Here is a 20,707-nt window from a genome sequence, read left to right as displayed (position 1 = left end):
TAGAGAAGTAAGAAAATAATGCAGAAGCCACCTACATTGAGAATGAGGAGGTAATTAATTTTTTATTACATTGATAAGCTTAATATACTTTAATTCTGTCTTACGTAGATTATATAAATATATATTAATGAAAAACGAGCATTTCTTTTCTTTAAACCACTATAAGAAGGTTTTTGATGTTCATGATTTGACTAGGAATAATTTATTGCTACAGGTCTTGATTCCCTTCAAGGTAATCCTGATCTAGAGTAAGCTTACCACAGAGCTCTGTTATGTAGATCATGTTTCCATAAGGCCTAACCCTTGTTTCATGTTCAATTTTGTCAAAAATGGTACCTCAATTTTTTTTCTGATTGTTGTCCATTATCAAATGTGTTTCTCAAAGCAGTTTGTTTATTTATGTTCATCTTCTGAGCAAATATGATTCCATGACAGAATCTGTTTTTTAGAGATAAAGGTAAAACTATGCGAAAAGCTACGAATGTCCTCTGACCACAGTTTACTATGTACCATATCGAATATTTGTATGTTAAGAAAAAACACCGCTCAACAATGGCTGCGAGTGAAAGATTTATTTTGGTTAACTTTGCATGTGTCGTATACATCCCCGTATACAATTTGGCCTTGATGACAATCAATCACTTTTAGAGTTAAATGGTTGTTAAATACAATGAATTCAGATGCCAATTCCTTTTTGGTGGATGGAACATGACATGTGGAATATTTATTGAGTCACATTCTTGTATTTGTTGTTTGCAGTCTCGAGAAACCTGAAGTTTAAACACATGACAATTGATGTGCTTGCCTTTTGTGAATGGACTGGGCTGTTCACTTGACTTTTGTAGATGAAATGAAGCTGCCTTGTAGTTTTCTAAGGTTTATGTATATAATTATGTGGATTGCATCAGCCCCAATATCATGTATATATGGTGCCTGTCCCTACGTGCATCACCTAACGTAGACTTGGATCTTGTCATCTTATTTTGGATTAGTTTCCTACATCTTATTTTTGATTAGTTTTTGTTGTATCAGGTCTGATGTTAAACCTCTATGTATGATAACTTGTGCTAAAACAGAAAACAACTGCTACCACTGCTTTGTTGCTCAGTTTGTCTCACACTGATCAGTTTCATGGAAGATTACATCAACAATTATTTATTATTGATTTCTCCTTGTGCTAGATAGGGCGCACGAAGTGGGATTTTCTCTATGCTGGATAGGACGCCCGAAGGGGCGCCACCTGATCTAGTAGAACTAAATTTGAAAAAAAAAACTTCTACCATCTCCCAAATCTGCATACGTCCACCTGGCGTTTTTTAGTGGAACTGAACAAAATAAAAGGCCATCAAGGTAGGCTCACAAACAATGAAGCATACGTAAACTGAATCCATTTGTCCACTCAGATTTGTATCTGTGGCAAATTATGAACGGTTGTAATTGTCCCTAACAGCCTCCGGGGGGTTCAGCATCCAGCTGCGCCTACATCAAAAGGATATACAAGGCCAAGGTAGTATAGTAAATACATAGGCAGAGTAACTGTAGCACATCGATTGTTAAGGCTGCCACATCGAAGAGGCTACATCAGAGACATTCCTGCAGTTACATTGAACTGCAACATTTTTCTTAAAATGCTAACTGTTTGCACGATCATCTGAGTGCAAAAGTTTGTGCTCAGAAATCGCGTATCATTTTCTTGCTATCGTGGGACGGATTATATCAAACATTTGTGCTCAGGCATAGCCTGCTATTTCTAGTCGCCGGTGACCCTCCACGGACGACCCCCGTCCGAGCTGCTACACGCTTGGTTGCCAAGAAAGCTGTCTCCGTAGTCGCTGGCCAGCCTCATTTGCCTCTCTTCCTGCGGCGAAAGAATCCTGATGCACCGCACGCAGTTCACGAAGTCCCTGCAAATGCATAGCCACCAACCATATGAATATCACAACTGAAGACTGAGGCGTCAATCAAAATACCAAAATGGTTTCAGGTGTTGCATCGCCCCCCCACTGTCACCATTGATATTTACTGTTCATGAGCCATTCAGTTGCACAAACCCATCATGCTAGCCACTTCTCTTTTCCCTCTCATATGCTAGTTATTTCTTTTAGACAAATGGGAACAAAAAAAAAGCTTAAATGACTTACTCCCATGGGTCATCACCAACTAATAGGACATCCTTCTCGTGATCTTCGTAAACCAGTTTCCAGCCAACTCTGTTTTGGTCGCTGAGCTGCCCCTCAATTCCAAACATACGGGCAACGTCATGCTTCAGTTCATCGTAACCAGAATATCTGTTGATGTCGATAGATCTTCCAACAGCGCCACGCTTGTGCACCTGCAGGTATCAGTAGCTCAGTACAGTCCATACGCGCAGAGTGAATGTTACATATGTTGTGAATGGCACATTGGAGCTAAGCCAAATAACGCACCTTGGTGTATGTTCGCATACGTTGTTGAACAGGACCTGGAGCCCGGGAATTTCTGTTTAAGAATTGGATATCATTGATCGACGAATCTATGGAATTGAACGCGATATCAGCAACGCCAAATGGATGTGAGATCATTGAAGATGATAACTCTTGCTGAGAATCCTTTGATGAAATGTAGTTAGAGATGCCGTTTCCTGGCATCTGTTCCATGTACTTGTCAGCTTCGAAGGCAGTTCCAAGCAAATCGTCTTCGTTAAGAGGCTCCATATGGCCATCAATATTTGCCCCAAATAGAAAGTTATTTCCTGCATCTGTAACCTCAAACTCGCTATCTGGAACTGCTTCCCTCAACGGTTGATGCTGATTGAAGGATGAAGGTGGAAAACTTTGTTGCAGCGATCCGTCAGCCTGTGAAAGGCAAACTGAAGTCGCTGAAGATGACGTATCCAAATAATCCAGCTGAGTGCTGTTCATGTAGTCTTGTCCAGTAGCTGGCCTTTCTTCAGCCAGCTTGGGAATCACCATTGGGTGTTGTGTACTGTCACAAGGCTTCATACCCTGTTCAAGTGTAGAACCCAATACAACAGATGACTGAGGAGCCTTTGCTGCAGTAGGTAAACATTGGTTCTTGGAGCTACTTGGAGTTGATCGCAAAATAACAGGATTGTTGTTTGTGGATGGCGATGTTGAAGAAGAGGGAACTTCATCCATCTTCATTGACTGCACTCCACCAGGCACATGCAAAGAGCGAGCACCCACGGAGGTGACAATTTCTGGTTTTACAATAGAAACAGCATTCCCAGGAAAATCTTGAAATGTTTTGAGAGGTTGAGTCTTTTGCTGCGTCGGGTACTGATTAGTGCTACTGCTATGCAAACCAACCACTTGGGTAGCTACCTGTGAGCACTGCTGAGCAGTTGACTGAGAATTTACTGCTTGTTGCTGCAAATCAAATATCATTTTCTGCTGTTCCATGACCAGAGGCTGCTGTGGCTGTAGAGCCTTCAATAGTTGTATTTTCATCTGATCAGATAACTGTGTTACCATGTTGGCATCATTAGGTACCTGAAAAGGCTGTATCTTTATTTGCTGTTGTTCCTGCACTGACTGCTGAACTTGCTGTTGCTGCAGAAGCTGGATTTGTTGAAGGCCACTTTGTATGGTGGTGTGATTTTGAACCAGAGGTTGCTGTTGTTGTAGTTGAGCTTGGACAATGACTTGAGGTTGCTGAGGCTGAGCCTGGAGAACTACTTGAGGTTGCTGGAGTTGAGTATGGACAAGTTGAGGCTGTGCCACACTAACCATTGGTTGGCTGACTTGCAGTGGTTGTGTAACCAGATTCTGTTTCTGTTCAGAACTGGAATTTTGAACTGCCTTTTGTGGTACTATAACACTTCCCAATTGGTTTGGTGTAGCTATTACATTTGCTAACTGTTCGGTCTGCTGGTTTTGGGGAGGTAGCAGCGAAGTGTTGAACTGGATGTTATTTTGTTGCAGGAACTGGGGCTGGAAGCTAATTTGCCTAGATAGATCAGCCGCAGCCAGAGTTTGTACAGGTTTTCCAGCTAACGAATTTAGCAATTCCGGTTGCATAACCGTGTTGGCAAGAGAGGGGTTGTGTTGCATATTCATCCACTGAACCAAACTTAATCCAGGAACTAAACCGTTTTGAGTACTCAGATCTCTCTTGCCAACCTCCTCACCAAACCATGGCATGGTCCGCTTAAAAAGATTGTCCATTTCTGAGCTATCATCATCTACAGATATGATCAGAATACAACAAAAAATTAATCAAGTACGCAGACAAGGAAATTATTATCAATTTGGAAGGAAATGCAATTAAGAGCTTCAATGATACATTCATTAATAGAATTGAATGCTGTTGGGCCAATAATTGTACTTCTGTATTTACCTGTTACCCCAGGTTGCCTCGGACGTTTTGCAGTGAACAATGGCGAGGGATAAATGAAGAATGGAGCGATAACAGGTTCAACCTCCCAAAGGGAAACCCTGGTGCGTCTCTCACTTGGTGCTGCTTCATCCCATGCAACCTGCATGTACAAACACTTATCTTGAAAAAGAAAGGGAGATGCAGCAAGGTTTGCGTATTTAGTATGATTGATCAGGTCAAACCTGAATATTGCGCCATTGGGAGTTTTTCCACCTTAAAGGATCCATATCACTTATACCAGTTATTGTTCCCATGTACCTGCAGGCAGTTGTCAAAAGATCCTAGTTCCCATAAAGAACTGTAAATCTAGGTAGGGAAAACCACATGCAGTTCATAACATGCTACACAAGTATTCTAGATGCACCAAAATACTAAATTCTAGATTAGCTAATTGTATCCAAAAAGACCCACTAATCTTTTTCTAAAGTGATTTCAAAGTTGATATGATAGCTACATAGCCCAAATATTAACTAGAGGTGGAAATTTATACCTTCTTGTTGCAGATTCTTCAGTTTCAAACATCATTCTAAACCGCATGCCAAGTGATAGTTGGTTGCTATAGACGGCCTTCTGGTACTTGGCAAAAGGAATAACAAATTCTGAAGGACTAGCCCTGAAAGGGATAAAAACAGTCTAATTGAAACTTTCAGTACATTACTTCTTAATATATTAAAATTAAAGAAGATGATATTTACCTTGGGTTATAGAATACTGTGAATTGGCTGTTATTGGCTGCTGCATGGGCTGCAGCAGCAAGAATTCCAATATGCATACTGTCGCTAGACAAAACAGATGATGAGAGGTTAACGGGCTGCCTATTTGCTCGCCTTATCCCCAAGAGGAGTTGCTGTCTTCCGTCCCTACAATCACAGGCAGGAAGTTCAGCAGCTTTAGTTATACACTTTTTTTTATCGAACACTCAGAAGAACTGAGCATCATTATATTAAGTAGAGAGAAAAGGTCTAAAGAAGACCACGTACAAGGTGACAAATACAGAAATACCCAAAGAAAGCAGAAAAAAAGACTATACAGAAAAAGGAAAGAGGCTTCAGGAGCCTTGAAAAATAGAGTAACACCACAAACAGAAACTACCACCACTCCCAGGGAAACAGCTAAGACATCCCCAAATCAAGGCCACAACCTTCTCAGGGCCTTAGCACCTGCCAATTCCCAAAGCCTAGCATCCTCATGGATATGTTGTATAACTGAACTCGTGTTTGGAGAAACACCATAAAAAACACAAGCATTTCTATGCTTCCATCCACCAAGCCACAAGAATGACCAATGTGTTGAACCCATTTCTGTGCAATGCTGGCACAAGACCTTCAGCCACACTCCACCAATCTTGGAACATAGATACCTCCAGCCCTGGTGACACAAGCTGCAGCCCCACTCTACTTAAGATCTGCCACCATATATTCCTGGAGAAGACACATGAAATCAAGATGTGTTTGTTGGATTACTATGTTTAGGTTGATTCCTTTCCTTGCATGTAAGGCTTGCATGCCAATATTCCTGCGTACGTAGATTGATTCCATTCCCTGGTGTAAGGCTTGCATGCCAATATTCCTGCGTATGTACATGTCAGGGTCCCAATCAGGCGATCACCTTCCTAGCACCGGGTACTGTTTCTATAAACCGGTTGCCTACGGAAGGAGTCCGGCCTATATTTATGTTGGCTGATCCTCCCATTATACTATCAATTATTACTCTATCATGGTATCAGAAAGGTTCGTTCCGAACCACAGCTTCCGCATTTTCTAGCCACGCCACTCTGCCACCTCGTCGCCATGGCCGACGACGCTGCCGCTGTCGCTGCTCGTCATGCCTTGGAGCAGCGTGTTGCCGGCTTTACTGTTGAAGAACGCCGCGAGGCTGCTCGCCAAGAAGCTGCGCGCCTGGAGGCTACGCGCGTTGAGGCCGAGCGCCGGGAGGCCGCGCACTTGGAGCAGGAAAGACGCGACGCCGATGCCCATGCGCTGGTCGTCGCCGGTGAGGTTGCCGCGGCTACTGCTGCGCTTCATGCTCAAGCCGCGGCGATCCTCAACGTCAAGTCTCTCGTCCCCATCGTCCTCGACTTCACGTCGCCCCACTACAACCGATGGCGTGGCCTCTTCCTCAACACTCTCGAGCGCTATGAGCTCGTTGATCATGTGCTTTCTGACGACGATCGCTCCAACGACGCCATGTGGAAGCGCATGGACTGCACCGTCCTATCCTGACTCTACGGTATGATTAATCCCGAGCTTCTCGAGGTTGTCATGAACCGGGACGACGGTCCTCCCACTGCTCGCCTTGTGTGGCTTGGACTGGAGCAGCAGTTCATTGGGAACAAGGAGAGCCGTGCTCTTCTTCTCGATGCCGAGTTCCGCACCTTCGTCCAAGGCAGCCTGTCCATCTCCGACTATTGCCACCGGCTCAAGTCCATGGCTGACCAACTTGCGGATCTTGGCGAACCTGTTCGTGACCGCACCTTGGTGCTCAATGTCATTCGCGGCCTCAACGACCGGTTCTCTTACCTCGGCGCGCTGATTCAACGTCAACGTTCGTTCCCGACGTTCGCTGAAGTGAAGTCCGATCTTCGCCTCGCCGAGATCAACATGGCTGCCAAGACTGCCCAGCCATCCCAGGCCTTTGCTTCCTCGACTCCTCATCCTCCTATGCCGCCATCGGTCAACTCCGGCGGATTCGGCGGTGGCCGCAAGCCGTCCAGGCGTGGCGGCGGCAAGAAAACCCCTGGAGGCGGTCGCGGTTCTGGTCCTGGACCAGTCACTGCGCCTTGGGCTGGTCATCCGTCATGGCCAACGCCCTGGCAGCCTGCCTTTGGCACGTTCCAGGCGTATTGGGCCGGCCCACCAGGCATCCAGCCCCGCGCCCCTGGTTCTACACCGCAGGCGTTTTACGGTGGGCCCTCTGTGCTTCCTGGACCGCCTCCGACGCAGCCTGGGCCGCCTCCGATGCTGTCTGGGCCGCCCTCGACGGTGCCCTTGCCAGGGTCGTTCCTTCCACCAGTTGCCTCGCCTGGGTCGCCTCTGCCGCCTGCACCAGGCTTCGTCGACGTCGGCCCACCACCACAAGGGTGGCTGCATCCCGGCTTCTCCTGGGATTCCAACATGCTGGCCTCCAACTTTAACACGATGACACTTCAGCCACCGCCAACTCACGAATGGTATATGGATACAGGTGCTGAAACCCACATGACATCTAACTCCGGTAATCTTTGCACCTTTCAAACTCCTTCCTTTTTTACTCCATCCAATATTGTCGTTGGCAATGGTTCTCTTTTACCTGTCACTCACACCGGCTCTGTCACCTTTCCTGCCGCATGTGGTCCTCTACACCTAAATAATGTTCTTGTTTCTCCCCACCTCATTAAGAATCTCATTTCTGTTCGACAATTCACTATTGACAATAAATGTTCTGTTGAATTTGATCCTTCTGGTTTTTCTGTAAAGGACCTCGAAACTCGGAACGTGATCGTCAGGTGCAATAGCTCCGGTCCGCTATATCCGCTTCTGTCATCGGTCTTTCGGCCCTTAGCACTCGCCGCCGGCGTCTCTTCTTCCACTCTTTGGCATCGGCGTCTTGGACACCTTGGTCATGAGGCTTTGTCTAGTCTAGTGTCATCATGCGCTATTACTTGTAATAAAAGTGATTCCGATCATCTGTGTCATGCCTGTCAATTAGGCTGTCATGTGCGTCTTCCCTTTCCCACCTCCAGTTCGAGAGCAACCAATAATTTTGATTTAATACATTGTGATCTTTGGACATCCCCTATTCCCAGTATTTCCGGCTACAAATATTACTTAGTCATTCTTGATGATTGCTCTCACTTCCTCTGGACTTTCCCTTTGCGTCTTAAGTCCGAAACTTTTTCCACTCTTACTCATTTTTTTGCCTATGTCTCCACTCAGTTTGGCGTCACCATTAAAAGCATCCAGTGCGATAATGGTCGTGAGTTCGATAACTCCTCCTCCCGCACGTTCTTTGCTACACATGGTGTCATTCTCCGCATGTCTTGTCCCCATACCTCGCCACAAAACGGAAAGGCCGAGCGAATTATTCGCACCACCAACAATATCCTTCGCTCGCTCCTATTCCAAGCCAGCATGCCCCCGTCCTACTGGGTCGAGGCCCTTCATACTGCCACATATCTTCTCAATCGCCATCCCACTAAAACCTTGGCCTCCGCCACACCCTTCCTGGCACTATTCAAAACCCAGCCCTCCTATGACCATCTTCGTGTCTTTGGATGTAGTTGTTATCCTAATCTCTCCTCCACTGCTGCACACAAGCTAGCCCCACGCTCAGCTGCCTGTGTCTTCCTCGGTTATCCCTCCGATCATAAAGGGTATCGTTGTCTTGATCTTTCTACCAATCGAATTATAATCTCACGTCATGTTATTTTTGATGAGACTTCATTTCCTTTCTCTGAAGTTTCTTCACCTCCTTCATCTAACTTTGACTTTCTATCGGAGTTTGATGATGCACCTGTTATTTCTCCTGGAATCTCACATATTTCAGGTACCACGGCTCGACGTACCGCTGCCCCTATTGGCCCCTCGCCCCAGGCTGCTGCCAGCGGTACCACACCGTTCCCGGCTTCGGCGTCCACAAGGGTGGCTTGCACTCCATCCAGTGCGACCGCCCCTGCGTACCTGGTTCCACACCTGCCACCGTCTCGACCTCGTCTACTCCGGCCACTGCTGCCTCTCCGGAGCCTGCCGAGGAACACACCACCCATGCTCCCGCTGGGAACGCGTCTGGGAGCGCTGCCCCTACGGCGCCTGGTTCGGCTAGCACCACTGGTGCTTCTTCAGTCGACGTGCATGGGAGCACAGCTCTGCATGACACGCTACCTCTTCTCGAGCGGACAACGCCTCCCCATGTTGTGGCCGTTCAGCCTCCAGCCAATGACCACAGCATGCTGACGCGTGGCAAACGGGGTTTTCGTCAACCAAAGGTATTGCTTGATCTGCATGCTGCTACTTTGTCTCCCGTGCCAAAATCATACCGTGGGGCATTGGCTGATCCAAATTGGAGGGCTGCTATGTCTGAGGAATTTTTTGCACTACAAAAGAATAACACTTGGGATTTGGTTCCTCGCCCTTCGGGTGCTAATATTGTGACTGGCAAATGGGTCTATCTTCACAAGTTTCGTTCTGATGGTTCCCTAGAGCGGTACAAGGCTCGTTGGGTTCTTCGTGGTTTCACTCAACGCCCTGGAATTGATTTTGATGAGACTTTCAGTCCAGTTGTCAAACCCGCTACCATTCGTACAGTGCTTACAGTGGCTCTCTTCCATAGTTGGCCTGTCCATCAGCTTGATGTGAAGAATGCGTTCTTGCATGGCACCCTTGATGAGATTGTCTATTGTGTGCAACCTGCTGGTTTTGTTGACAGCTCTCGGCCTGATCATGTCTGTCGTCTGAACAAGTCTCTTTATGGGTTGAAACAAGCTCCGCGTGCCTGGTACAGTCGTTTTGCCACTCACATTCTCTCTCTTGGCTTTGTGAGTGCCAAATCTGACACATCTCTGTTTACATATCAACATGGCCATGACACAATTTATTTACTTCTATATGTGGATGATATTGTGCTGACAGCATCTTCAGACTCCCTCCTTCAATGGGTGATTGCAGCTCTCCAGCAAGAATTTTCTATGACAGATCTCGGCCCTTTGCACCATTTTCTTGGCCTCACGGTGACACGGCAGCCTGATGGGTTTCATCTTTCTCAGCGGCAATATATTCTTGAGGTTCTTGAACGTGCGGGTATGACAGATTGCAAGCCATGTTCTACTCCAATTGACACGAGTAGCAAGCTTTCTGGTACTGAAGGGCCACCTGTTGCTGATCCGACTCACTACCGGGGTTTGGCCGGTGCACTGCAGTATATCACCTTCACTCGGCCTGACATTTCTTATGCTGTTCAACAAGTTTGTCTTCCCATGCATGATCCTCGGGAACCACATTACATGTTGATCAAACGTATTCTTCGCTATCTGCATGGGACATTAAATCATGGCCTACATCTTGGTCCCACGGATGTCTCTACATTGGTTGCCTACTCTGATGCTAATTGGGCCGGTTGTCCTGACACCCGTCGGTCGACCTCTGGGTATGCTGTTTTTCTTGGTGATAACCTTGTCTCTTGGTCATCCAAGCGTCAGCCTACTGTATCCCGCTCTAGTGCTGAAGCAGAGTACCGTGCGGTGGCAAATGCAGTTGCTGAGACCACCTGGCTTCGTCAGCTCCTACACGAAATGCATATTCCCCTGAAGCACGCCACTGTTATTTTCTGTGACAATGTTAGTGCAGTCTACCTCTCCTCGAACCCAGTGAATCATCAGCGTACGAAGCACATTGAGATCGATCTACACTTCGTTCGCGAACGAGTCGCGGCCGATACAGTTCGAGTATTGCATGTCCCTACCTCCTCTCAGTATGCTGATATCTTCACCAAGGGATTGCCTTCGTCTGTATTTGCGGAGTTCAGGTCCAGTCTGAACGTTCTTCAGTGCGGCTGACCACGTTCATCCTGCGGGAGGGTGTTGGATTACTATGTTTAGGTTGATTCCTTTCCTTGCATGTAAGGCTTGCATGCCAATATTCCTGCGTACGTAGATTGGTTCCATTCCCTGGTGTAAGGCTTGCATGCCAATATTCCTGCGTACGTACATGTCAGGGTCCCAATCAGGCGATCACCTTCCTAGCACCGGGTACTGCTTCTATAAACCGGTTGCCTACGGAAGGAGTCCGACCTATATTTATGTTGGCTGATCCTCCCATTATACTATCAATTATTACTCTATCAGTGTTGAACTGTCTCCTGCTGCTGATCGCAAGAACACATTTCTCCGAGTGGTAAAGACCTCTACGTGCTAGACGATCCGCCGTCCAGCATCTATTAAGGGAAGCAAGCCAGATGAAGAATTTGCACTTAGGGGGCGCCCAACTCTTCCATATCCTTTCACCCGGCTCAAAATACACAGAACCAGCCAAGAAACGTTGGTATGCTGAGTACTCCCCCGAAGCACCTGGTAGCCAACGGAAAGCATCAGGTATTCCATGCTGCAACTGAATATTTTGTGTTAAGTCCCAAATTACTAAGAATTTGACAATCACTTCTGCTGGTAAACTACCAGAGATGTCTCTGACCCAACTGTTATCCCTGAGAGCTTGCTGAACTGTTTTCCTTTTTCTCAATCTTTTTGAAACTCTACTTAACAGAGAAGGGGCAATTTCTTTTTTTCTTTCGAAAACGCAGGAGAGCTGTGTATCATTATCTTTATTTTGAGTCTCCATGGCCACGGGTCTAGATGTCTTTTGTTGTTGATTTTTTTCCTTCTTCCTCTAACCTAGTGTATGCGAGTTTGTGTGGAGTTGTACGAGGTTTCTTCTGAGATACGTTGACCATGCAGCCAGCGGTCAGTCCAAAATAGAGTTCTAGCACCATCCCCCACTATGGAGCAGACTGAGGCTGAGAACATGGCTGTAACATTAGGATGGACCTGCACATCAAATTCAGCCCAAGGCATGTCTGGCTGAGTTTTTTTGAGCCACAGCCACCTCAGATTCAATGCCCAACCAAGAATTTTAAGATTGTGTATGCCCAAACCTCCCAGGCTTAAGGGTTTACAAACCCTATTCCATCCCACAACACAATGGCCACCTTTGACATCCTTTTTGCCCTTCCACAAAAATCCGCTCCTGGTTTTGTCTATAGCCTTGACCACCCATTTAGGGCATTGAATTGCAATAAGGTGATAAATAGGGATGGCAGTAAGGACAGATCTGACAAGGGTTAGTCTTCCATCTTGGTTAATTAAAGGAGCCTGGCAGCTTATTAGCAACTTTATCAATAAGTTCCAAGAACACACTTCTAGGCAGTTTCTTGACAGAAAGTGGAAGCCCCAAATATTTGCAAGGAAAACCTATAATGTTGCAAGGGAATAAAGTCTGTGCTTCTCCAACACTTTGATCATTACATTGGATAGGAGTCATACTGCATTTACTTATATTGGTTTAAGCCTGAAGCCTCCCCAAAAATCCTTAAAATCACCATGACCACTGTGATCTCCTCTCTGTTTGGCTGTAAGAATAGTACAACATCATCTGCATACAGGGAAATCCGTTGACCATTTCCATGTCTCAATAGTGGCTGCAACAATCCCCTTTCCTGTGCCTTTAGAGTCAGGGAATTCAAAACATCCATTACCAGGATGAAAAGCATTGGGGACAGAGGGTCCCCTAGCCTTAGCCCTCTTTGATGCTTGATAATCTTCCCTGGTTCACCACTCACAAGGACTCTTGTTGAAGAAGAGTATAACATTTTAGAAATGATGCTGCACCAAACAGGTCCAAAACCCAAATGTCTGAAGATTTCTAACAAGAAGGGCCAAGATACAAAGTCAAAAGCTTTTGTAATATCCAATTTCAGCGGGATACGAGGCACCTTTTGCCTATGAATAGCCCTTGCAGTCTGTTGAACCGAAATAAAATTATCATGGATGTTTCTTCCCTTCACAAAGACACTTTGATTTTTTGACACTAAACAGGGAGCCTGGTGCAAGTCTGGTGGCCAACAGCTTAGTTACATTTTTTGCAAAACTGTTTCAGACTTATTGGCCTAAAATCTTTAACTTCCAATGCCTCATTATTTTTGGCAACAAGGTCACATAAGCTGAATTAAGGAGATGCAGTTTAGAAATAACCCCTTGAAGCACTCTGTTTATAGCTGCCATAAAATCAGACTTAACAACTAGCCATGCCTTTTTATAAAATCTCCCAGCATATCCATCAGGCCCAGGGGCTTTGTCAGATGGGAGAGCTTTAATAATATTACACACCTCCTCTTCACTGAAGGTTTGATCCAGATCATGTAGATTCAAGGCCGGCCTATGGAAGGCATCTAGATTTAGAATAGAGCCCCTGTAAGGTACTGTCCCAAGAAGATGGTTATAAAAATCCCACACTGCCTCTTTTTTATCTTCCTGCTCAAACAATAATCTGTCCCAACCTGCAACTTCCCAATGAAGTTTTTTCTCTTCTTATATATGGCATGCTGGTGAATATGAGGAATTGGCGTCTCCTTCTTTCAACCAAAGTAAACCACTCCTCAGACGGGCTACAGTTCTCTCCAAGGATGCCAAAGCCAAACTATGATGTTTAATTTACGACGAAGCCATTCTTCAGAGGGGGACAAACTTCTAGAATCCCTTTCAATTTCTAGCCTGTGAAGAATCTCTTTGGCCATAAGGAGCTGCTGCTTAATATTGCCCACTTTTTTATGACTCCAGGCCTGCAATTGTCTAGACAACCTCTGCAATTTGGTAGCGAAAATCTGAAGGGGACAATTTGCTTCCACAGGCTGGGACCAAGAAAGCTCAACAACTTCCATGAAGCCCTCCAATCTGGTCCAGAAGCTCTCAAAATGGAATCTCCTCTTCCCTTGGGTGAGCTCATGCAAACCCATTAAAAGAGGGCAGTGATCAGATATTAAAGAAGCAGAGCTTTGAAGAACACAATCTGGAAAACCATCATCCCAATCTGCTGTACAGAAGACCCAATCCAGGCGTACTAAAGTAGGGTTAGCCCGTTCATTGGACCAAGTATATTTCCTTCTCAACAACGGTAACTCCTTTAATTGCAGATCATTAAGAAGCCGCCTGAACCTCCCCATCATAGCCCTGTTCAGGTTATCATTATTCTTATCATCGGCTTGATAAATAAGATTGAAATCACCTCCAATCATCCATGGGCCGTTACAAGCAGAGCAGACCATCTGAAGTTCCTGAAAGAACTGTAATTTGAGGTCATCTGAATGGGGGCCGTAAACTCCTGTGAACCACCATGCTGATCTTCCTTCTTGCTGAAATTGTGCTATAACTGAAAAATCGTCAATCCTTGTCTGAGCAACCCTGCAAACAGAGCTTTTCCAAGCTAACAGAATACCACCACATGACCCAGCCGCAGGCAGAACCAAGGAATCATCAAAATCATTACCCAATAAGGATAAAAGCATAAAGTGAGAGATGGAGGCTTTCTTCGTTTCTTGCAAACACACAATACACACTCTACAGTCTAATTTGCTATACTGACTACCAAAGAATACCATAACAGCAATAAGTTAAACATCCACAGAAAGACAAGGACTTCATTCTCCAAACTTTACCTAATAAACAGGACTGAATCACCAGCAAGGAGTCTCTTTCCACTGACAAATAGGCTCCAGCCAGTAGTCAGCAAATGCCTTTTAGGCTGGCCTGATGAAGGAGAACTTTTAACAAAATATGAAACAATGTGTTTATGAAATAGCAAGATAGGTCTATTATGAGTACAAGTTACTAATAAAATTATGAAATTAAAGAAGGTAAGTGATATTTGAATAAGAACTAGGTGAAGTTTTATTAGTTCCTTTAATGCCCACTACGAAATTTGATGCAGTTTTTTTACAGACTTGCCTCGATATATATGACGGAATGTCCAAATTGCATCGTGCAAATCCCTGGCCTGCAGTTCCTGAGCAGGAGGCTGCACTGAGAAGTCCTGCACAGTGCATCACAGACAGATTAAAACGATTAAGAAAGCCAACAATTCAGCTTTTGACCATTATAGAGTGTAAAATATTCTTACAAGATGGGGGAAAATTCGCTCTGCAGCACGCCGTGGCACAGAGAAACCTCCATGAGTGCTTGTATCACTTGCAGTCAGTGTTTTACAAAAGAACTCTGTCTGTGGTCTGGTTTGTTTCAGTGCAAGCTCTGTTGCCAGCAACGTCTCCTTGTCACAATGCGTCACCTAACAGTACCAATTCCAAATTCAAGGTGGTACAGGTACATCCTATAATACAGCTGATATAATTGATGATAGGGAAGTGTGACCTACATTGCTAACGGGCTGGAGAGTCATTCGAGCGTAAACCTCATCTGTGTCAGGATCAGCCTGTCAATTTTTGTTGATAGATACATTAATCAAAATCGTTTGCATAAAAGAGAACTAGCTCAACAGCAGTTATTTTTCATACTGTATTGAAGGAAGCATTTCTTACAAGCATAGTGACACTACGGAGTATGCATATAAGCTTAGATGAGAGATTTGGATAGCTCGGAATTTTGGCATCTGCATCCTTTCGCATAGATGCTGCTACCTGAAATTGGCATCAAGGAATGAGAATTGTTCACCATGGAATTCCGAACAACTTTCACAATTATTAGCAAATAAAGAAGGGAATTTTTAACTGTTTTATTTTTTAGCTTTTTTATAACCCAAATATAAATCTGGCACACAATACATAGGCATTTCATATGAAATTCCATTTTAGTTGGGAAAACAAGCCAAAGACAGACGCATATAACTAAGATCAGGCCCTAATTCCCCAATCGGTTTGTACGCAAAAAAAAAATACTGCTTGTCTAGCCACTAAAAAAAATCTATACTGAGCTATACATGGCAAACGAGAGCTCAACATCACAGACAATAAATATATAACTATCATGTGAGTTAAGCATCAGCCTTGGCAAAGCAAAGGATATCAAATAGAAACAAATTAAGGCCACACTCCGTTCAGCTGCAGGGAGAAAGATTGGAGCAGTTGTAGAACATCAAGCAAGGGGCACAAAATACTATGTACTCAGTCATGTCATGTCACCCAAAGAAGCTAAAATTAGTTGAAATACAACAACATTACTAACAAGAAACAACCACAAAACTGCCTCAATTGTGAGTACGAGACGCCACCGGGAAAAAATGCTCTTTTTTTTTGTCGGGAGACAAATGGAAAGCAAGCATTCGGCGGGGAAGCTCAAGAACCAGTTGGCGCCGAAAGGCGAACCAACCACGGAAGGACACGCGCGCGGCGCGCATCTCCGGAGAACACGAGGAGGCGACAAGAAAGAGACAAGACAAGGCACGCCACGCCACGGAAATTCGCAGCAAGAGAACAAATTTCAGAAATAGAAGGCGCAATCCCGCTCATCGGGAGCTTGAAGGGGGTGGAAAACGGCAGCTTTGATCAAGAATCGGCGCGAGGGAGGGAAGGGGAAGAGACCTGCTCGCTGTGTCCCTGCGGGAAGTAGACAACGAGGCTCCCCGCCGGCGGCAGCGCCACGAGCGGTCCCGCGCACGCGTACCACAGCTCCTCGTTGACCTTGGTGCCCCCGGCCCCCTCGCCTCCGGCGCCGCCCGAGCTCGTCCCCGGCGCCTCCATACTCCGCGTCTCCGCCGCCGGCGACCACCAGTCACTCAATCTGAAGAGCTAACTATCTCCGTCGCCGCCGCCGCCACCGCCGCCTCTGGCCAGGAGGCATCGCCGGGCGGCCGGCGAGGAGGGCGGGTCTGAGAAGCAGGTCGCGAGCAGAGCAGGCAAGCAGCGAAGTGCCCGAAGAGGAGAAAGAAAGCGAAGACCCGGCACTCGGCAGCGGCGGGCGGCAGAGAAAGGAGCAAGTGAGCAACAGAATAAAGAAGTCCTTTTTCCTGCGTGCGTGCCATTATAAAAGTCGGTATAATCGCCGGTGTGAGCGTATTTCTAAAGTATTTTTGGAGTTGTTTATCTAAAGGAAATCGATCGTATAAGGTTTGAGTGTGACCTTACGCTCACGATGAGGCCATCGCCCACAACCGGCATAGCTTGCCAAGCTCGGCTCGGAACCGCGCGTGCTCTCTCGCTCGCTGGAAATGGCAATAATTACAGTGTCGCTTTGCTCGTGCCACCGTACTGTTAAGCCACTAGTACGTGCTAGTTAATTTCTGGTTAGCTCATTGATTAATCAGAGCACATCTGGAATCTGGATGCAGCAGTACAGCAAGCACGAGTGGACGAGAATTTTGCAGGACTCGCACGCACGAGTGTTCAAATACTATAATACAGTATAAGTAAATTGGGTACCTCTTCTTATCACCTTTTGTAGGTTAAATCTATTGGTGCATACAGTTTAATATACTATACGTGTGAAATTTTCTCCCTTTTTTTCTTGGCTTAAGAGAAAAACACACGTACTATTCTACTTCAAAATGTCTTTATGGTGGAATATGTTAGAAAGTTAGGCATTTTTAGTTTTAATTTAATCTAGAAAATCAGTGCGATATATGTGATGACATGTATGTGCATGTGTGTATAACTACTCGCATAAGCAGTAAACAGCAATGAAACATGCACAAATACGAAGAACAGAGTGTACCCAGCGGAGGGACCGATGCTCAAGGCACCAGTGGCTCCATTCACACGAGACATCTCGTGTGTTTGTTCGATGTAGTCGTACGAAGTCGGTGCAGGAAGATATACGCAGTGCAGTCCCTCGAACGGTCGCCGGGAAGAAGAACAGCAGCACGCGTCAACTTGGGTAGGCGACGAACAGCAAGTTGTGGACGATCACGCGAGCAGTCGCGAAGACGCTCCCCAAAAATCTGATCGCCCGCACACCCGTGCAAGTGTATCTCTGCGGTCAGTGATTTCGGAGGCCTGCTCTCCCACTCTCTCTGTGCTCGCAGAAGATGGGACGGGAATGTGTTGTTTGCAATTCGCGTGACTGGAAGAGCTCTCCCTCTCCATTCTTATAGCCGGTCAGAAGAAGGGAGAAGAGCAACGGACAGAAACGGTCGCGCATTAGAACTGGAAACTGACGACAGTAACTGACGTCCGTTACTAGCCATAAGACAGGAAACGGACGGTTATTATGACGGTCATCAATCCAGGCAAAATGCGCAACCGTTTGAAAGGAATATTCGGACCAAGGTCCGATCTACCACGAGCCACGAGCCACGGCCACGGCCACGGCCACGGCCACGGCCCGGCCGGCGGCGGCGGCGGCGGCGCGCGCGCGCGTGTGGCAGTCTTTCATTCTTTTCTCAACTTCTCAATAGATGCACCAATGGTCCACCTATTTAAGTTGATTGATTTGTCCTTTGAACTTCCAATATGGTACTAAATAATTAGTACACCATAGCATTAAAGTGGGCCATTAGCATTGACTATTATTGAATATTAATTTGGGCCAAGCCCACATTAATCCAACAATCCCCACCAAATGCTAAGTCACACAAAAAAGCTCTCATCATCTCAAACGTTTGATATACTGGTGTTTCGATGGAGACTGTTAAGTTGAACATCCACCTAGAACTTAGACTACACTTGACCACAACTGCACAATGGACTAGGCCTTGAATTGGCAGTTTTGCGTGGAATGAGTTTCATCTAAACTCTTTACCAGTACTAGATTGCTGAACGCATCCCCTCTGGTTGGAGCATATAAGTCAAACTCCATAGCCTTTCATGGGTATCTAGAGACCACCCAGATCTCATAAACTGTGACTAGCAGTTAACCCATATAGGTATGTTCCTCTAAAGATGTTCTGTAGGACAACATCTTTGCTTCACAAAGCCACTTGGAACATATTAAGGTGTAAACACCAACCTACCTTACAGTAAGGAAAGATATGCATCTGAAATGAGCCTTATTAAGGGTCTTTCCTCTCAGTCTACCACTAGCTTGTTTCACCATTCTAATTCACGGGATCTCCGATCACATAGAACAGGTTACCACTATGATAAACTTTAGGTGGGTCTCATGCCCATCTCACTTGATGCACTATCTATCACACTACGTGATAGCCCCTTAGTAAATTGATCTGCCAGATTTTTAGACGTATGGACATAATCCAACGCTATTACTCCGGAGTTTCTCAATTTCCTGACAGATTTCAAACGCCTCTTTATGTGCCTTGTCGACTTCATATTATCCTTAGAACTGTTTATCTTAATTATTACAGTCTGATTATCACAGTTCATGGAGATAGCCGGCACAGGTTTTTCAACCACCGGTAAATCCATAAGGAGTTCACGAAGCCACTCAGCCTCAACTGAAGCGGTATCTAATGCTGTGAGTTCTGCTTCCATAGTCGACCTCGTTAAGATGGTCTGCTTGCAAGACTTCCATGAAACAGCACCACCTCCAAGTGAAAACACATATCCACTTGTGGCATATATCTCATCAGCATCAGATATCCAGTTTGCATCACAATAACCCTCCAACACTGTTGGGTACCCGGTATAATGGATGCCTAAACTCATAGTACCCTTTAGATAGCGCAAAACTCTCTCAAGAGCACGCCAGTGATCATCTCCCGGATTTGAAACAAATCGACTAAGTTTGCTCACAGCAAATGAGATGTCAGGCCTCGTAGCGCTAGCTAAATACATGAGTGAACCAATTATTTGGGAATATCTCAATTGATCCCTAGCTATCCTTCGATTTTTCTTTAATAGCTTACTAGGATCATAAGGCGTTGGAGCAGGTTCACATTCGCTAAAACCAAAGCGACTCAAAACCTTTTCCACATAATGGGATTGCACAAGTGTGATCCCACCAATGCCTTCTCTCAGTAGCTTAATGTTAAGAATAACATCAGCTTCTCCCAAATCTTTCATTTCAAAATTATTAGACAGAAAGTCTTTTGTCTCTTTAATCACATCAAGACTCGTCCCCAAGATTAGAATGTCATCAACATATAGGCATAAAATTACTCCCTCGCCCCCACCATACCGATAGTATACACACTTGTCTGCTTCGTTCACAACAAAACCGGCAGATGTCAAAGTTTTATCGAACTTTTCATGCCATTGCTTAGGTGCTTGTTTTAGGCCATATAAAGATTTCAATAATTTACACACCATGCCTTCTTGACCGTTTGCTACAAACCCAGCTGGCTGCTCCATGTAAATTTCCTCATCTAGCTCTCCATTTAGGAATGCTGTCTTAACATCCATTTGATGGACGAGTAGACCATGAGAGGCAGCCAAAGAAAGTAGCACACGAATTGTGGTCAATCGAGCCACAGGTGAATAAGTATCAAAGAAATCCTCACCTTCCTTCTGTGAATAGCCTTTAATTACAAGCCTCGCCTTGTACCTTTCAATAGTACCATCAGGCCTAAGTTTTTTCTTGAACACCCATTTACTTCCAATGGGCTTACACCCATAAGGACGCTCAACTACCTCCCAAGTTGCATTAGACATAATAGAATCCATCTCACTCCTTATTGCTTCCTTCCAAAAGTCAGCATCAGGAGAGGAATATGCCTCTTCAATGGTACTTGGTGTGTCATCCACAAGATATACAATGTAATCATCACCAAAGGACTTTGCAATCCTTGGTCTCTTACTCTTTCGAGTTGATACATTGTCATTTTCCACATGATTATGTATATGGGATTCCTCAGTGTGTTCTACCGGAATAAAATGCTCATGGGGTATCGTTGGTTCATGTAACGCCCCGAATTTTGCAGTTGAATTTTTTCTTTTCTTTACTCGCCAAAATTCGGGCGTTACCTTT

At 45.4% G+C, this 20,707-nt stretch overlaps 1 protein-coding gene across 1 annotated transcript; it reads right to left on the bottom strand.

The window, feature by feature from the left end:
- Nucleotides 1-1,402: 1,402 nt before the first annotated feature.
- LOC103642400 (auxin response factor 21) lies at nt 1,403-16,720 on the bottom strand. Its single transcript, NM_001365477.1, has 13 exons — nt 16,429-16,720; nt 15,430-15,528; nt 15,267-15,323; nt 15,015-15,179; nt 14,843-14,927; nt 14,554-14,644; nt 5,073-5,237; nt 4,868-4,990; nt 4,560-4,635; nt 4,339-4,477; nt 2,427-4,183; nt 2,142-2,332; nt 1,403-1,904 (listed from the first exon to the last, which is right to left on the bottom strand). The coding sequence occupies exons 1-13, from the start codon at nt 16,585-16,587 to the stop codon at nt 1,751-1,753; spliced, it is 3,261 nt and encodes a 1,086-aa protein (NP_001352406.1). The 5' UTR covers nt 16,588-16,720; the 3' UTR covers nt 1,403-1,750.
- Nucleotides 16,721-20,707: the final 3,987 nt, after the last annotated feature.

This window comes from Zea mays, chromosome 1 (genome assembly GCF_902167145.1).
Source record: "Zea mays cultivar B73 chromosome 1, Zm-B73-REFERENCE-NAM-5.0, whole genome shotgun sequence".
Lineage (NCBI taxonomy): Eukaryota > Viridiplantae > Streptophyta > Magnoliopsida > Poales > Poaceae > Zea > Zea mays.
This window is presented reverse-complemented; position numbering and strand designations above follow the sequence as displayed.